Source organism: Urocitellus parryii, chromosome 7 (assembly GCF_045843805.1).
Source record: "Urocitellus parryii isolate mUroPar1 chromosome 7, mUroPar1.hap1, whole genome shotgun sequence".
In the NCBI taxonomy this organism is placed as follows: domain Eukaryota; kingdom Metazoa; phylum Chordata; class Mammalia; order Rodentia; family Sciuridae; genus Urocitellus; species Urocitellus parryii.
Genome location: NC_135537.1, coordinates 159,797,880 through 159,814,256, shown reverse-complemented (window position 1 = coordinate 159,814,256; position 16,377 = coordinate 159,797,880). Strand labels below are relative to the sequence as shown.

The following is a 16,377-nucleotide window of genomic DNA, read 5'->3' as shown; positions in this document are numbered from 1 at the left end:
CCATAAACAACACAACTTGCTCACAAATACACACAGACGCACGCAAACACACGCGCGCGCACACACACACACACACACACACACACACAAACGGCTGGCATGCCGGCTGAGAAGCTGACACCCATATTGCTATAAATCAAGAAAAAGGTTGGAGGAGAGGGAGAGAGGGAGCAAGGGAGAGAGAGAGAGAGAGGGAGAGGGAGAGAAAGAGAGAGAGATTCCTAAAATCTCTATGCAATGCCTCAATGGGTATAAACACACAGAGCACCGTGTGAAGAGAAATGGCAGGAAATGAAGATGGCTATTTGTCACATTTTACGACAATAACATTAATAACAAACAATAAATTTACATGGACATATAAGACGCGGTAGGTAGTGAGAAATCCCTTCTACTTACAATACCCCAGCCCGCGATGTGGCTCCGGCTGCGGGGCTGTTTTATTGCTGCCTCCCTTTCTCTCTCTCTCTCTCTCTCTCTCTCTCTCTCTCTCTCTCTCTCTCTCTCTCTCTCCCTCTCTCTCCCCCTCTCTTTTTTTTTCTCGGGGTACAGGCTTGTTTTTCAAAGGACAGTTGAATTGCACGTCAGAAACAGGGAGACCGATCCTGCGATTTTCCTGACGAATACATATCTATTCTGCAACCTCGGCATTAATTATTTAATGAATCACGTGACTAGGAGGGGGAAGGGGGTCTTTCGATTTCAGGCTCAAAGGACCACTATGACCTTCCCCTTCAGGAGGAGAAATTTTCCTGCAAAATAGGTTCCCCCCAACCCACCAATGGAATAGGAGTGAGGTCTCTCTCCCACACGCACATCTATACCTACTCTATCTACAGCTCTCTACATCCCCCCTACACTTACCCACAGCCCACCTCTCCTCTCTCCCTTCTTCTCCTGCTACTGCTTAGTTCGTTGAGGTGCAGAAATAGTCTGCAGGGGCGCCAGGGGTGGGGGTGGGGTGGGCACAAAGCCCTTCTCCAAGCCCCTATTTTTTTCAGCTTCCAACTCTTCTCTTGGTATCCTTTAGGATTAAGATTCCCCTCTAACTTCAGTCTGCCCTTTCCAGAGCTATTTATAAGTGAAATGTGCTCCCCCTCTTCCTAAATAATCAACAAGATTTCTAAAGGGACCAGCTTAAAAAGAAACATGTCATAAGTCCTTGTTACATATGTATCAAGAGTGGGACTCCTGGCTTTAATTCTCTTTTTGATCTTTTGTGGTACCTTTGAAAGGGCAGGAAAGAGACTAGGTAAAGAGATGACTCTGGAGCTTCCAGAGTTGAGAATAACCGCAAGGGGGATGATTTTCCCTTGTGTTGTTGCTACCACGGTGCACCAAATTCTACTCACTATTTGAAAATAGGCTTTAGAGACAAAGACCCAGGACTTAGGTTTCTACACAAAAGAAGTGGACAAGAAGCCTCTCCATATATAATGTTGAACCCTGTCTCAGTACCCCCCAACACAACAGTGAAGACAGCTGGAGATCTGAACAAGACAGGAAAGAAGGGGAAGGAAGGCTTTGAAGTTTCCTGGCAGCCCCAGGTCCCTATTTCCCAGGTGTGAGTACCCTGTGTTTCCAATCAGCAGACAATGGAGACTGAAAAATGAAGGAAGGCCTGGTGGGGGTTTAGGTGAATGTTAAAGGGTTAAACATGGGGTTGGGAGAAATCCATCCCCTAGGCCTAGGGAGAGAGGTATACAGACTCTTTTGCCTCAAATATAAACAAAATCAAAATTCTCCCAAACTTCACAAGTTATAACCAGAATCCGAGCACAGGGTGGGTGTGAATGTGAAGGGAAGCAGAAAAGGCATTCCTAAGGAGCCGGGCACTGCACATTCCCAGCCTTATCTAGCTTCAGCAGCTCTGGGGTTGCAGCACAGCAACCAGGGCGAGCAGGGCGGGCAGGGAATGGGAAGAACAAGCTCTAGGGTAGGGGAGCATGGGGCTGAGGGGCCTACACTGGATTGTTTGGAGGAGTCTGAACCAAAGGCAACTCGTTGTAGGAGAAAGTACAGGACCTTGTTGGTGTAATGAACCCCAAAGAAACTGCCACTCCGGTGCTGAGGTTCCAGCTGTAGAGGCAGGGGGAGGGGGGCTCTGGAAAGACACTGGAATCCTGAGCAACCCCATGGGGTGGGGCGCCAGCAGGGCCCAGACTCTGTAGGGGGGGGTGGTCAGCTTTGATTGTCCAGATACAAAACAGACTGGTATTGAATTCGCCAGTGGTCGGCCCTGCTCCTGGTTCCTGCAAGGGCAGCTCCCTGAAAAGCCTTGACTACAAACCCAATAAAAGTGGTTCCCCAACGACAAACACTAAAGTCTAATACATATATATATATATATATATATATATATATATATATATATATATATATATATAGTGGGAGAGGGGGAAGAGAGAGAATACAAATATGCCCCGAGCATGGGAAGATAGCATTTTTTGACACTGAGAAATTATTTTTAAAGACAAGAAAAAGAACAGCAAAATAACACAGACACGAAGGCAGGCGGGGCAGGTTCTATTAAAATGCCCAAACTCTGTTCAGATCCTGGGAATGTCCACGTTCAAATAAACAAGCGCCCGAGCGCGAGCTGAGCGCTTTCTTGCTGCCGATAAAGCGAACGTTTAGACTGTGAGAAAGGCGAGATTGATTTACGAATCTGAACGCGCCGGTTTTATGGCTGATCACAAATCCGTCAGCGCTCAACTCACGCTGGGAAACTTCCCAACTGCGTTTTTTAACCAGACCCCCTCCCCAGCAGCTGCTTCTCAGGGAGACCCACCACTGGCGCTGTGGCCACCTCAGAGGGCTCTGGCAAGACCGGGCTGACCCTCTGCACAGGCTGGCAAGTAGGTAGGAGAATGAGTGGGGGCGTCCCAGGGAACTGGGAAAAGAGGTCAAAAGATTAGGAGACCTCACTCTGGGTGGCCTCTAAAATTGTAGAAAGTGAACCCAGGCTGCTCTCAGCTCTAAAAAAGGCCGAATGAGGGGAAGGGGAAATTTTGCAGTTTGGACCTGGGGGCTGAAACCCTTTAGCAACGGTTTTCTCCTGCCTTTTCATTTTGGTGAACCCCTAACCCTCACAGAGCAGAGAGCAGTTTGTAAAGTCCTAGTCCGAGGCTTCTTTGTCACTTAGGCCTATAGGGAGCCCACAATTGGTTATCTCCTCTTATGGGTAATAAGTACAAATCTCTGAGCCCCCAAATATTTTCAGTCCAGGAGTGACCCATCTTGCCTTTCTGTTCACCCTTTCCTTCCTGAGGCTTCCAGTCTCTCCATTTTTGCTGCCCAGGCACAACAAAGAGAATATCAACCACTCTAGTTATTTCTTGCCTGAGACAACAGTCCCTCAAGTTACAAGAAATAATTTACAAAATGGAAACCAACATCCCAAACACATCCCGGCAAGGTTCTCTTTCTCCTTTCTTAACCCAAAGAGCATTTCTTCTTCCCAGCCAGAATCAAGCTCAGTAAGTACCCCCTTCCACTCTCTCTCCTTTTCTTCCTCCCTCCCTCCCTAAGGGAATGACTTTAAAAGTAAAGCAAAGATACAGCAAATAGAATACAGATTTGGAAAGGCTCTATGTTCCAGGTTCACCTATTAGCAAATCTTCCACCACCTTTTAAAATTAAGTTTCTGCAGACTCTGATTAATATAGCAGGCTGGCCTTGGAAAGTGGTCAAAGTGGGTGGGAAAGGGACCCTGCATAGCTGCAGTGGGATTGACAATTAGGGGTAAAGGGTAAAAATGAGTAAAGATATAACTTCCTAAGCAAAAGAACCTCAACTTCAGAAAATGGGTTGAGAGGTTGTGGATTTGGATGTCAACCAGAAAGGGGGGGGGGAGTAAAAACAATGTGTGTGGTGGGAGCCTTCTCTTTCTCCTTATTACCCAAGGGCTTATTCCTCTGCCCTTTGGAGCACCAGGGTTTGAGTCTGTCCAAACTCTCATACTGTATCCCTTTGTGTTTCTTCCCTCAGCTCCCTCCAAATGAAGTTGGAAAGGAGGAATGAACTGGACATGAGAAGGAGGTTGGATCCTAGTTTAGGGAAGGGGCTGTGTATAGACCAGTACCTCACCACTGCACTCTTGGAATGACATTTTTATTCCTTCTCTCTTTAATGGACAGTGATAGAAAAGTAATCCAGAAATTTCAAGGTAGCAAAGAAGGTTTTGGGGCTAGAGGGGAATGGAGAAGATGGGTTATATGACAGCTCAAGTACCACTCTCTGTGGAGGTGTGACTTTCCCTCCTGGGAAGGAGGCAAGAGCCAACACAATGTCCAGTCTCAGAGAGGTCAAGGGGCTTCCGAGGTCATTTTGTGGTTCTAATACTGAGCTAATCGCCTAGAAAACGTGGCCTCTCCATGAACTCTCTCTCCTGCCAGCCTCCCGCCTCCAAACCCTAAGTGAGGCCTCAGGGAAAAAGGGCCAGAACATTCAGGTCTGATGCAAAGCCCACTGATTCTCTCAGCCTGAGAAGCAGAGTCCCAGAGGAGAGAACAGAGCCCCCAAACAGAAAGAGCAAAAGGAAATCAAATTGAACACTGAGCCTCCAGGAAGAAAACCAGAGGAACAGAGCAGAAGAGGAATATTTCTGTCAGTGCATCTCACCTGTGAACTGAGCAATTTCTGACTCCAGAGAAAAGCACAGATTTGTCTAAAATCCCAAACAAGACACAAGAAGAAAACCAAGCACATCCACCTACACTAGCCCCAGGGCTGGGACATTCCATCCAAGAACTGGATTCCATTTTTCCAGGAGGCAGCAGTGACATCTTCGCTGGTAAACAGGCATGTAGAACAACAAGCCTCCAGTATAGACAGAATCCCAGGAATAGACTGCCACATGTGTACTTCGCTAGACACACAGGCACACATGCAGTCCTCCCCATGTCTGTCTGCATTTTCAGAAACCAGAAAAGCACTTCTGAGCCGCCTCAAACAATCTCCTTCCCTGTAGTTTTTCAGGGGCCCTGACATGTCTGCCAGCAAACACTCTCCAGGTGTCCAGCACACACCACGCATCCACCCCTGCAAGCATCAGTCATCATAAAAGGCAGCAAACCTGCCCAAAGTGACCACCATAAAAATCCCCGGAAGATAGTTGAAAAAGAAAAAGGAGGTGAGAGAATATTTCTTCATTTGCTTGTGAAACGAGCTCATAAAACGATCAAAATACGCCAGACTAGGCCGGGGCTTTGTTACCTTTGCGACTCTCGCCTCCTCTCGCCTGAGCTTCGCTGGTCCCATTCATGCCGAACGGTTTCTTCCAAACAGAGAAAAAAGTTTTCAACTTTATGGTTCCAAATTTTTTCCCCCTTGCAGATCCGGGAGAGATGGCTAACACTTTTTTCCCCCAACAGCCGGTCTGCGGAGATTTGCTGTTGAATAATAACAAAGGAGAGAGGATACGTATTTAAAGAAAAGAAGTGATTAATGGTTTTCTGTATAATTCTCACATTTTTCTTAGCTCTTGTCTACACAGAATGGCTGTGAACTTTAAGCTCCATAGAAATCTTTTTTTTTTTTTAATTCTATTCATACCTTCCAAGGAGAAGCTTTGATTTGGTTCTTTAGAGACATTCCTGGGGGGGGCGTAGGCTTTTTTAACAACTATTTCCCCCCTCAACTATGGGCCTCCCCATCCTCTTGTGGCTACAACATCATACCGCGGTGGACCGAAACAAAGCTGGCTCCCTCATACTCCTCCAGGTCCTGGGCGATTTTTTATAAATCTCCCGGCTGCATTTAAACCAGCAATTCACCGCCCTTTCCCTTTCCCAAACTGGGTACACCGGCCCTGTCCATTCTGGCCCTACCCATTCTCCAACTACCCGAGCTGCAAGGAATGCAAAATAAATAACAATAAAACATATGGGTGGGGTTGGCGTTTTTTATTATTATTATTATTTTCTGAAAGGAGATGGGACAAAAAAAAAAAAAAGACTTTTAACTGCATATACTCTTGGTGTGTAGCCCTGAGCCTTTGGGAGGCAGAGTGGCTGTACCCTGGACCATCTTCGAACCAGAGACTATAAGATTGGAGACTCAGACCTTAGAACTTATCGACGGTACTGCTCAAAAGTGGCTCAAGACTGACAGAGCTTTCTGAGGATCACCTGCACCCCTTCCCCTTCCCCCACTCCATTCTAGGGGTGACTGGGACCTAAGAGACAGAAAGCTATTTGGTCCCCAGTCATACTTTCGATACTTTCTATGAGAAAGAAAATGAAAATTAATACAGGAGCAGGGCTTCACAAAAGAGGCCATTTGTCTTCTTGATTATCTATTTGCTTGTCAGAGTTTGAGCTATGGCACCAGCTAGCTCCTTTGTAATATAAAAATCTCTGAAAACCTGCAAACACCCAGAAACATCTGTGCAAAAAATTAGACTCATTAAAGCCTTAAACACCTCAGAGGAAAGTGATACCTTCTTATGTGGGGGAAAGAGGCCGGCCTCTTGGAATCCTCTCTCTCGGAACTTTAATAACCAAAGAGCTGTCTGTCTAGAAGGAGACAGCTTAACCGCATTTTATTTGCTTATGACAAATAAATCATGATATGAAAGGCTTTGCCATACTTAAGCCTCTTGTGTCCTACAATGAAGCATTTTCCCCCATTAGGGACTGGAATCAGCCCTCTCAGTCCTTCCGATCCATTTTTGGATTGGAGGAAAAAACATTTAAAGCCCCAAACAAAACACACCCACCCCAAAAGGGTAACAAACCAACTACTGCAATTTGGGGTCCTCTGAGACAAAAATTCCCATTGGACTCCTTGGAAAAAAGATTTCAACCACATACAACAGGAGGCCAAACCCACGAGGGTGCTTAACATATACACTGGGTGGCATTTGTCCATATCTTTACATTGAGGTTCCAACAAAAACACGATGTGATGGTCACAAGAAACCGAACATTTATTTCTATTGTCACTCTGTACAGGACACAAATTTTCACGCCAACGAAAGGTTCTAGACTCAGGCAGCCCCAAAGGTAGGAAGGTGCCTGGTTTGGAATGTCAGAAAGAGAACAGGAGAGAAGGACACACATGACATAAAATAATAATAATAATAATAATAATAATAATAATAATAATAATAATAAACAATGCAACAATGATAAACTATGGAAGAGGGCTCTGCAACATCATCCTTTCAGAGTGGGAGGGCCACAACATTTTATTTCCTAGTTTCACATTCATTTTCAGTCTAAGAGAGAGCCTCTGCTGTACAACTCAGGATTGGCCAGAGAGTCCTGCCCAGCTCCCAGAACTCAACTGGCCCCTCACCCTGCCAGGCATGGCAGGGTCTTCTAGTGGAAGGCCCTCCCAGGGGTCCGGGTCACTCTCTTTTTTTTTCCCCTTTGGACTCAATTTCCCTGCCCGCTCCTGTGTTGTCAAGGCAGGTCCCTCCCCCACGTGTCCCCTTCCTTCTGTTCCCTTCATCCCATGGTGGAAGGGGATGAGCAGTCATTGTCCCCCAGAACCGGCACTGAGAGAGAGGGAAGTTGTGTATGTGTTTGTTACCGTAGCCAAAACACTGTGCTATCTGGCAGTCACAGGGTGCTTTCGCTGGGTGTCAGGAGTGGGGGACAAAGAAATAAAATCCAGGCTGTCTTCCAGCAGCGGCAGCAGCAGAGGCGGCGGCAGCCGAGCCGGGCCTCATTTGTTAGCCGAGTGTCGAGGTAATGGTCGCCACCGAGGCCCGTCCTCTCCTCGGCAGAGTAAACAAGACAGATGGGCCTGGGCCTGGCGTGATTAAAGATGAAACGTGGATCCATCTTCGCCAAAGCTGAAATGAGGAGCTTCAGCCTCCTCCTATTTCTCTTTCTGTCTTTTTCTTTTCTTACTTCTTCTTTCTCTTTTCTTTTTCTTTCTTTCTTTCTTTTTTTAAGGAATAAAGCAAGAGACTTGAACCTTGCTTCTGGGGGGGGGCTCTCACCAGGCTCCCTATTGTCATATTTATAAATAAAGCTCCCCTACCCCTCCTTCTTTGCTTTTATTCACATATAGCTAAAGTGGGGGGAGGGCAGGTGGGATTTTCCAGGCCCAGGCCCAAGGGAGGGGGGTCCTCACGCACCCCCCAGTCTCCCCTCCCTTGCACTCTCTGCCCACCCTCGACCCCCACCCCAGGTTCGCAGCTCCAGTTTAGGGAGGCACTAGAGCGCAGGGGGGCCTCCGTTGGGTCGGCCAAGGGGCCCTCCGGCTGCTGCTGCTGCTGCTGCGGTGCTACCCGAGCGGATCTTGGTATTGGGCAACTTGTGGTCTTTTTTCCACTTCATGCGCCGGTTCTGGAACCAGATCTTGATCTGGCGTTCAGACAGGCAGAGAGCGTGGGCGATCTCCACCCTCCGGCGCCTTGTCAGGTAGCGGTTGTAGTGGAATTCTTTCTCTAACTCCAAGACCTGCTGGCGAGTGTAGGCGGTCCGAGAGCGTTTGGGCTCCCCACCGGCGTAATTGGGGTTTACTGGACACACACAGAGAGAGGGAAAAAGAGAAAGTTTTATTGCCCCCGAAAGGGAGGAGGGAGAGCCCTTTCTTCCTACTTACAGTGTCTCCTTCCCTCCCTCCTTCCCAGACACCTCCTCTACCTCCTAGAGGGGAAAAGCCCCAAAGGGAAGAAGTGGAGCTCAGGAAGAGAAAGATCTTAAAATGTGGAAGGTTGTGCTGTCCTGGTTGTTGTTGTTTGGGTATCTAGTGTGGGGGGGGGGGGGCAATGAGGAATCTTTGTAAGGTTTTAGTCGCTCCTCTCTCCCCCTAGGCCTGGGGCCCCCGGGTAGGAGAATAAGGGGTGAAAGAGGGAGGGGAGTTGCCCTAAACCTCTCCTCTGTTTAGTTCCCACCCTCCCTGATCAGATTCCAAGCAGTGCCTGCCCCCTGTAAAAACTTTTCCCTACTTCTCCAGCCAAGGAGGCCGACTGGAATAAAGGAAAAAATAAATACTGGGAGTTGACTCAACTCCGCTTAAATACGGATTACTACCTCCTCCTCCTTCTCCTCCCCCACATCCCACACCCCTCCCCAATTCCAACTTCACTGAGAATGCATCTCCCTGGCGAAAAAGTCGCTGGTGAGAATGGGGAAGAGGATGGGGAACCGACTTCAAAGGCGCAAGGCCCACCAGGCCATAAAAATTTATGGGGGATGTAATTATGTGGCTCTGAAAACAGGCGACCGTAAATCTCTGGCAATGGCGAGTTTATAGCGGGGACAATTGGCTTCCCCCAGCTCCCTCCCCCCATGCCTCCGAGGTCCCTTCGGTGTAAAGCGCCAGGGGTGGGAGGGGAAGGGGTGCCCACGCACTCACCCGTGCTCACGTGAACTTTGCGCATCCAGGGGTAGACGACGGGCTCTTTGCACGCGGAGTGGGACGGGCTGGGATGCAGGGGGTTCTGGGCGCAGGGAGGCGGCGGGGGACTGTTGCTGACCGCCTCACAGCGTTGGCCAGGCTCTGGGAGGAGGGCCCCGGCGGGTGGCTGCACAGGAGCCCGAGGGGACAGCCCCGGTGGTGGCGGGGGCGGCGGGGGTGGTGGCGGTGGCGGAGGCGGCGGGGGCCCGGGGTCCCGGCAGGCCGCGTAGCGCTGCACGGTGCACGCCGCGCGCCGCCCGAAGCCCGCCTCCGGCTGGAAGCTGCTCTCTCGCCTCTGGCCGCCGGCGTAGTACCCCGGCGAGTGGTCGCTGGGTAGGTAATCGCTCTGTGAATATTCCTCGCACGGAGGGAACTTGGGGTCGACATAGTTTGAGTTGATCAAAAAAGAACTCATAGCCATTAATTTCTGGGAATTGCCCACAAAATATACTAAAATTTATTCCGACCCCTGACTCGTTTTCCTGTTTCCGAAAGCCCTCCTACTTACTGTCAAGTGAACAAAGTTAGGGGCCCACGTGATCCTCCGAGCCAATGGCCACCCCGCCTGCGATTCCCGGATAAGGAAATCTGCTCACCCGGACCCTACTCCAGCCAAAGAGGTTTATTTCCCCTTCTTCTCTTTCCCCTCCCCACCCACCCACCCAACACTAGGATTTACATAGGGCTCCTGTGGGGCGACCCCCTCCTCTCCTTGCTCTCTCCGACATCAGAGAGACTGAGAGCCAAGGAGAGAGCGCGCAAGAGCTAGCAGGTTGCGACTGGAAGGCCTGTTGTTGCACTGGACAGAGAACAATCCCTGGATCCCCTCAGAAGTTGGGGTTCCTGATGTCGCCCCTCCTATTCTTCCTCACCTCTGTCCAGCATTCTCTGCTTTCCATAGGGCCCCATCTCCTCCCCAGGACGACCCCCTGCACCCTGCATCGGTGTGGGAATGGAGTAGCGGACGGACTGGGGGCTCCGCCTCCAAAGGGGAACCCACTGGGGGCGAGGGGCACTGAGCTTGGGGCATTTCTCTTCTGCCAGATGGGGAGGGGTATGGGGTGAGAGAGGAGGCGTGGGGAGTTGGAGGGCGGGTGCACAGAGTGACTTGTCAGAGATGAATGGAACCTAGGGCGGATCGATAGGAAATTCATGCACTAATTCGGGGAGACCTCGCCTTCCAAATCGCATTTAGCTGCGCTATTAGCCTGGCGGTGTCAGTCCGTCTGTCCGCATTCTCCCATCTACTCCTTTTGCCTCACAGGGCCCAACCTCAGAAAAACGACTTGGTTTCCTACACTAAAGATGAACGCTGGAGTAAAAAAATCTGCAACTTTGGAAAGCAAATTGAATAGCAATTTGCCAATTCCAGAATCAACCGAGCAATACAAACCGTGGCGCCAGAGACGTTCTAATTGCCGCTAATGCCGCAGCCTCCGCGGCGAATAGAAATCTCACACCCTAGTAGTACTGGGGATAGAAACCCTAGCGGTTGGATAACACCCCCCCCTACACACACACATACACACAACACCACCCTTAGTAATCACATATTTCCAGGGCATCTTGTTCTGAACCCTAACGGAAAGGCAACCTCAGCATCCGTTTGAAAAGCGAATTTCCTTTGCCTTAGCATTGTATGCAAGAGTCATTTTTTTTTTTTTTTAGGATTTCCAATAAAGCTTCTCTGAGCCTCGAATGGAAAATGGGTGGGCTTGACACCAGAGGATAAATTTTAAAACATCGCCAACATTCATTAACTTATTTAGACTAGTGGAAAAGGACCACAACTCCCAAGGTCAGGCATGATGTTCAGGTAGAAGATTCCTTCATTTATAACCAGTGGTGGAGGGGAAAGAAAGACGAAGAAACAAAAAGGAAGGAGTCTTCTTATGGTCAGTCAGTGGATTGTCCTCATTTAGAAAAATGTTTATTTTTTTTCTTCTGGAAAAAATGAGCGGAGTGTTTATGTCAACTACATATTCCCCTAGATACGAATTTGTGACCACAAAATTCCTTACACAAATTCGGATCTACAGGGTATATACAGAAGACAGACAGATCTTCTTGGCCCAGAAATTTTCCGGTTCTCCTACTTTCCGCACGTTCTTCCTTTGAGGTGTGGTTTGAGTGCTTTCATTTTATTTCGTTTTGTTCTAGTTTTGAGCTCTGGGAGCAGAAAAAGGCATGGCAGTACCATTCTTGGGATTACAAGGTTTTCAACTCTCCTCTTCTATTAAAGAGAAATAGAAGCAGCCGGTCAGCAAGGGGACGCGAACCTCGCGGTCGACTCGCAACTCTCAGTGGCGGCGCATGAATTATGAGATGTAAACATTAGCTAAGCACAAAAGGAGAAAGGGTCATCCTGAGGCTGCCTGAAGTCAGAATCAGGCCCTTCTGGGTGCACTCGCGCCCCTCTCCGCCCCTCCCCCTAGGACTTTTATTTTTTAAAGGAAAAAACAAAACCCCAATCGGCTCCTCCAGTGCCCCTCACGGTCTTTAGGATGTGATCAAACGAATATCTAGATATTTTCCAAAGCGCCTCTCAGTAAAGGGAGGAGGGAGAGGCGGCTGGGTGTGAAGAGGGTGTAATAAAAGTCCTTTTGGAAAAATTCAATGGTAAAGAGAGGGAAACAGCTGTAAAGAAAAATGCTGGGAGACCAAGCAGATGGGGTCCTGGATATTTAATGATGGGCAATTCTGTTTACAACCTGAGAAAAAGATCAAAGGCATTTCATTTCCGAATGAAGGGCAATGAGGAACCATAAAAGATGCAGCCAGATGATGTGCCTGCCCCTCCTAGTCCCCACAAACCTCCTGGGGGCCAGAAAAAGAGGATAATCCCCTAGAGATATGGAGAAGAACCCCAGTCCCTAACTCCCTAGCCCCAGGTGGATTTCCTATGTCTAAGCCAATGTACTTACTTGCCCAGCCACCTGCTTGGATAACTGGCTGTGAGGCCAAAATGTGGATCTGGGGTTTCTGAACCAACTTCCTGAGGCTTCTAATAACTGCTAAATTTACTAAACTGGGAGATTGGAGATTGTGCTGGAAGGAACCGGGCTTAGACTATGAAAGTTGTGGCCAGGTGAGGGATGCTGTGCCCAGAAGAAGCCTCCTCCCTTCAGAATCCTACCTATTTCCCTAGCTTTGAAAGATACTTGTAGCCCTCCTGAACAAGTCTAACACCATGAATTTCATTACCAACAAATCAATTCTCTAACCCCCACACTCCAGAGGTGTCTGCCCACCCCCAGTCCTGGGATCCTAGCAGGTAGATGGAAATGGAACTCTCAACTTCAGACAACTAGGTCTAAAGACCCTCATTTTTTTTTATCCCAAATCTAGTCATTGACACAGTTGGCCTTGGTTTTTAATTGCTAACACCAACATTCTCCTGGCTAGACCAGGCCCATACATAATTGAAGCAAAACAATTACATTGTACTTGCTATTTTTTGCCATGAGAAGGCCCAACACGGGTAATTTCAGACCCCATCTAGGCACCCTAGGAGACTGGAGACTTGCCCTGGGCCCACAGAGAGCCCCTGGTAGGATCCCCACCAGCTCTTTACCATCAAACAAGGACCTTTTAAATAATCTCAAATGCCACTTAAGGGTTCCACGACCCATTCCAACCTGCCAGGACCCTCTCCCGTCCCGTACCTACTGTCCTTTTCTCGCCGGATCTCTTAAAACCCGTTAGCGTTTTGATAGTTTTCGAAACCCGTTGGCTGGCCGCCGGGCCTCTCTGCTTCTCTATACTTCACAATGAATTAGGCCCAGGTGCCCACAGCACCTCAAGAGAGTGGGATGGGAGGCAGAGTCACCTCGGGGCTGGGTATGGTTGGTCTTGGGGCCAGAGTTCAGAGATTTTCTTCTCTGCGCTCTGGGAGCCACCACCTGCGCATCCCAACAAGGCACCGCATACACACCCCTCCCCGCCCCCACCATCACTCCAGCCGGGTGCAGCCACCAGGGGTGGAGGACAGGGTTTATCGGCGAATCCCAGAATGGGTTTCACCAGAGCTGGAGACTGCCTTTCTCCTCTTCACCCGGAAGAATACCAACAGCAATGTGCATAGTAAAAATAAGAACAGCAAGGGACTCGCGCGCGTTCAGAGCAACCTCTCCTGCGCTCCGCGGTCGTTTGGAGGCTTCCCGGTCGCCTTCTCCTGGCAGCCACAGGTTGCTAGCGTGACCTCTCGCTGCCCAGCCCCCCTCCGCCGTGTCAGGCGTGCCCAGGCCGTGAGGAATCATCTACCTTTTGTTGACACGGAGAAAGGGACGCAGGAAGGAGGGAAACCGAAGGGCCAAGCAGAAGCGAGTCCCCAGGCAGTCTGCACCAGCTTCCACGCAGAGGAGAGGAAGGCCCAGAGGGTGAGCCCACAAGAGTACTCACCAGGCCGCTCCCCGCGCCCTCCCTGCGGACCCGTGGATCCGTTGAGAAACAGCTGAGCTCTCTCTGGTCCACTATTGTGTGTCCGGAAAACCGAACCTCGGCTGCGGGCAGAGGAGCCACCAGCCCCCTCCGAGGCTGGAACAAGACTTTTTTTTTTTTTTTTTGGTGTGTTTTTGTTTTGAAGCTCAAGTTTTCGTATTAATCTCATACTTTGGCAGTCTTTGTTAAACAGTGAGGCGCGTCATGAGGCTCTCGAACATTTTAATAATTTTTAGACGCCGTGACCTGCGTTTCACCCCTCTACCGGCCTCCCCAACGAGCAGGCAGTTACTATAATATGCTCCGCAGTTCGCTCGGTCATATTGTATTTTGCTCAGGTCATTACTTGGGAGAAAAATGACAGAGCAGGAATTTGATTCAGCTCATCCTCTCCAGCTCGACTTTTCGCCAGAACCTCCTCTTCCCCTCACCCAACCCCCACCCCCAAAAAAGTCCCATTCGGGTAGGATTCAGGCGGGCCCGCCCCTGCTTTGATTTTCCATCATTCCTATATTTTTGGCAGATCTGATTCCCTGGGCAAAGAGTGAACGAATGAGATTCCGTGGGGATTCCTTTTGAGGTCTGAGTACAAGGTTGGTATGGAGAGAACTGAAAGTTCAGCATTGGGTATCTGGACCCCAAAGCAGGCCTGAACTAGAAAGGCCCCTTTCCCTCAGCCTTTCCCCTAAATGCATGCACTGGCAGAGCCTGTATCCCCACCCCATTATACACTCCATTGGCTTCATTTACTCTCCCATGTGCCAAAGATACACCAATTATTGTAAAAACTTTGGAAGCTTTATGTCCCCAGAAATGACTCTTCCACCTCTTGCAGCCTAACACATTTGAAAGAAAAAAAAAAAAAAAGACAGAAAGAACTCAGAGATAGGGACTGGACTTCACTAGTCAAAGCCCAGACTTGGGGACTTCGCTTTCAGAGGCTTAAGTTGTTCTTTAAGAACAAAACAACATCTTTCCACCCCAAAATATTTTTTGAATGAAACATTTTTCATCTATAAGCAACTCCTTTGCCTACCCCCACCATCACCACAAGGAGGTTCAGGAGCATATCAGCAAGGTTTTTAAATAGCCAGAAATTTTCGCGATTTGTTTCTCCATAGTTAAGATCTGGTGGAATGCCTACAACACATTTTTTTACTTTCTCTAGGTAGGTCAGGTGACTCCTCTTCCACCCAGTTTAGGGTTCAGGCCTAGGGAGAGTCTGAAAAGGTAGTATTCCCCTAGTATAGAGGGAAGAAAGGAAAGTTGCTTCCCAAGGTGCCCAGCTTGGTCTGAAATGATAGAGGTCACTCTTTCCTCATCCTGAGGGCCCTCCAGCACAGGACCTTATCTTACTGGAGTCTATTCCAGAGATCCCTAAGTTCATTAGCATTCTATCTTGGAGGAAAAAGAGATTGAGGGGGAAAAGAAAGAGATGGATTCTTCAGTTCAGACTTTGACTTCTTCCTCCTCAGGACCCAGGAATTCCTCCCTGGCCTGTCATTCCAGAGAAACTTGTTTGAGAACTAAGTATAAATAGGGACCTACAGGAGCTGGTTTAGTTTAAAAACAATGAGGTCAAATCAATTTAAATTTTGATAGTAAACTTTTTCTCCATTGGCCATATTTCAAAGGGCATCTTTACAAAAACTCTCAGGTTATCTACATTCTGGAAGGGCAGTGCACCTCTTATATTAAATGCTTGGAAGAGACTATGATGACATCTCATAATACAACAGTCATTTAAAGACCGAAAATAAGCATATGCCCTGGTGTTATAATTACAGTCTCTTTAAGCATTTTACTTATGAGCTAAGCTTAATGCATGAATTCAAGGTTCATTTCAGGTCGCCTGTCTCAACTCCAGTTAAAAAAGATCTCTGTGAGGCCATTCAGTATTTTTCCTTTGCATTTCACCTCCCTCCTCCTAATAGGAAGAGAGGGAGCCAGAATGAACATCCAAATGGAGATTTGGGAGAGTGAAAGAACTAACAAACTAACCACCTTTCAATATTCTAGTTCTTAAGCCTAGGAATTGTAGTTTAGAAAGCCTCTAGTGCTTGTCCATGGTCTTGAACTCCAGCTGCCTGGACTCAGCCTGGGGGTTTGGTAGTTCTTTAAAACAAGTCAAAAGATGGGAGATGGGGTGGAAGAGCCAACAATTTGGCCCATTTAGGGCAAGTGGGGTGGGGTCGGTTTAGTGAGAATCACCTTCGAAGCTTTCTTTGGCCCTGCTGAACGTCCTGCAAGGACGTGTGGGTAATTGGATTTTTAAAATGTATGCGGCTGGGTAAGTTTTAATTACATTTTATATGGTGACTCAAAGGTTATCTTTGGGAGAGAAAACTGCACAGAGGATTCGCCACGCCCCTAGACGCTCTCTTTTGTGCAGCCCCCCACCACCACCCGTGAAGTTTTTAACTGAACGTTTTTTTTTTCCTTCTCAGTTTCTCCTTCCCCAGATACCTGCCTCTCTTCTGCCCATGTCTGCTCCCGCCCCCAGTTCTCACAACCCATACGCCTGCCTTCCTTACCTCCAGCATCCCTTGCTCCCTCTTTTCTCTTCACACACACCGC

At 48.6% G+C, this 16,377-nt stretch overlaps 1 protein-coding gene across 1 annotated transcript; it reads right to left on the bottom strand.

Annotated features, from left to right (window-relative positions):
- Positions 1-8,165: 8,165 nt before the first annotated feature.
- Hoxb4 (homeobox B4) lies at positions 8,166-9,781 on the bottom strand. Its single transcript, XM_026386967.2, has 2 exons — positions 9,319-9,781; positions 8,166-8,479 (listed from the first exon to the last, which is right to left on the bottom strand). Exons 1-2 carry the CDS (start codon positions 9,779-9,781, stop codon positions 8,172-8,174), a joined length of 771 nt encoding a protein of 256 aa, XP_026242752.1. The 3' UTR covers positions 8,166-8,171.
- Between the last annotated feature and the right edge of the window lie 6,596 nt (positions 9,782-16,377).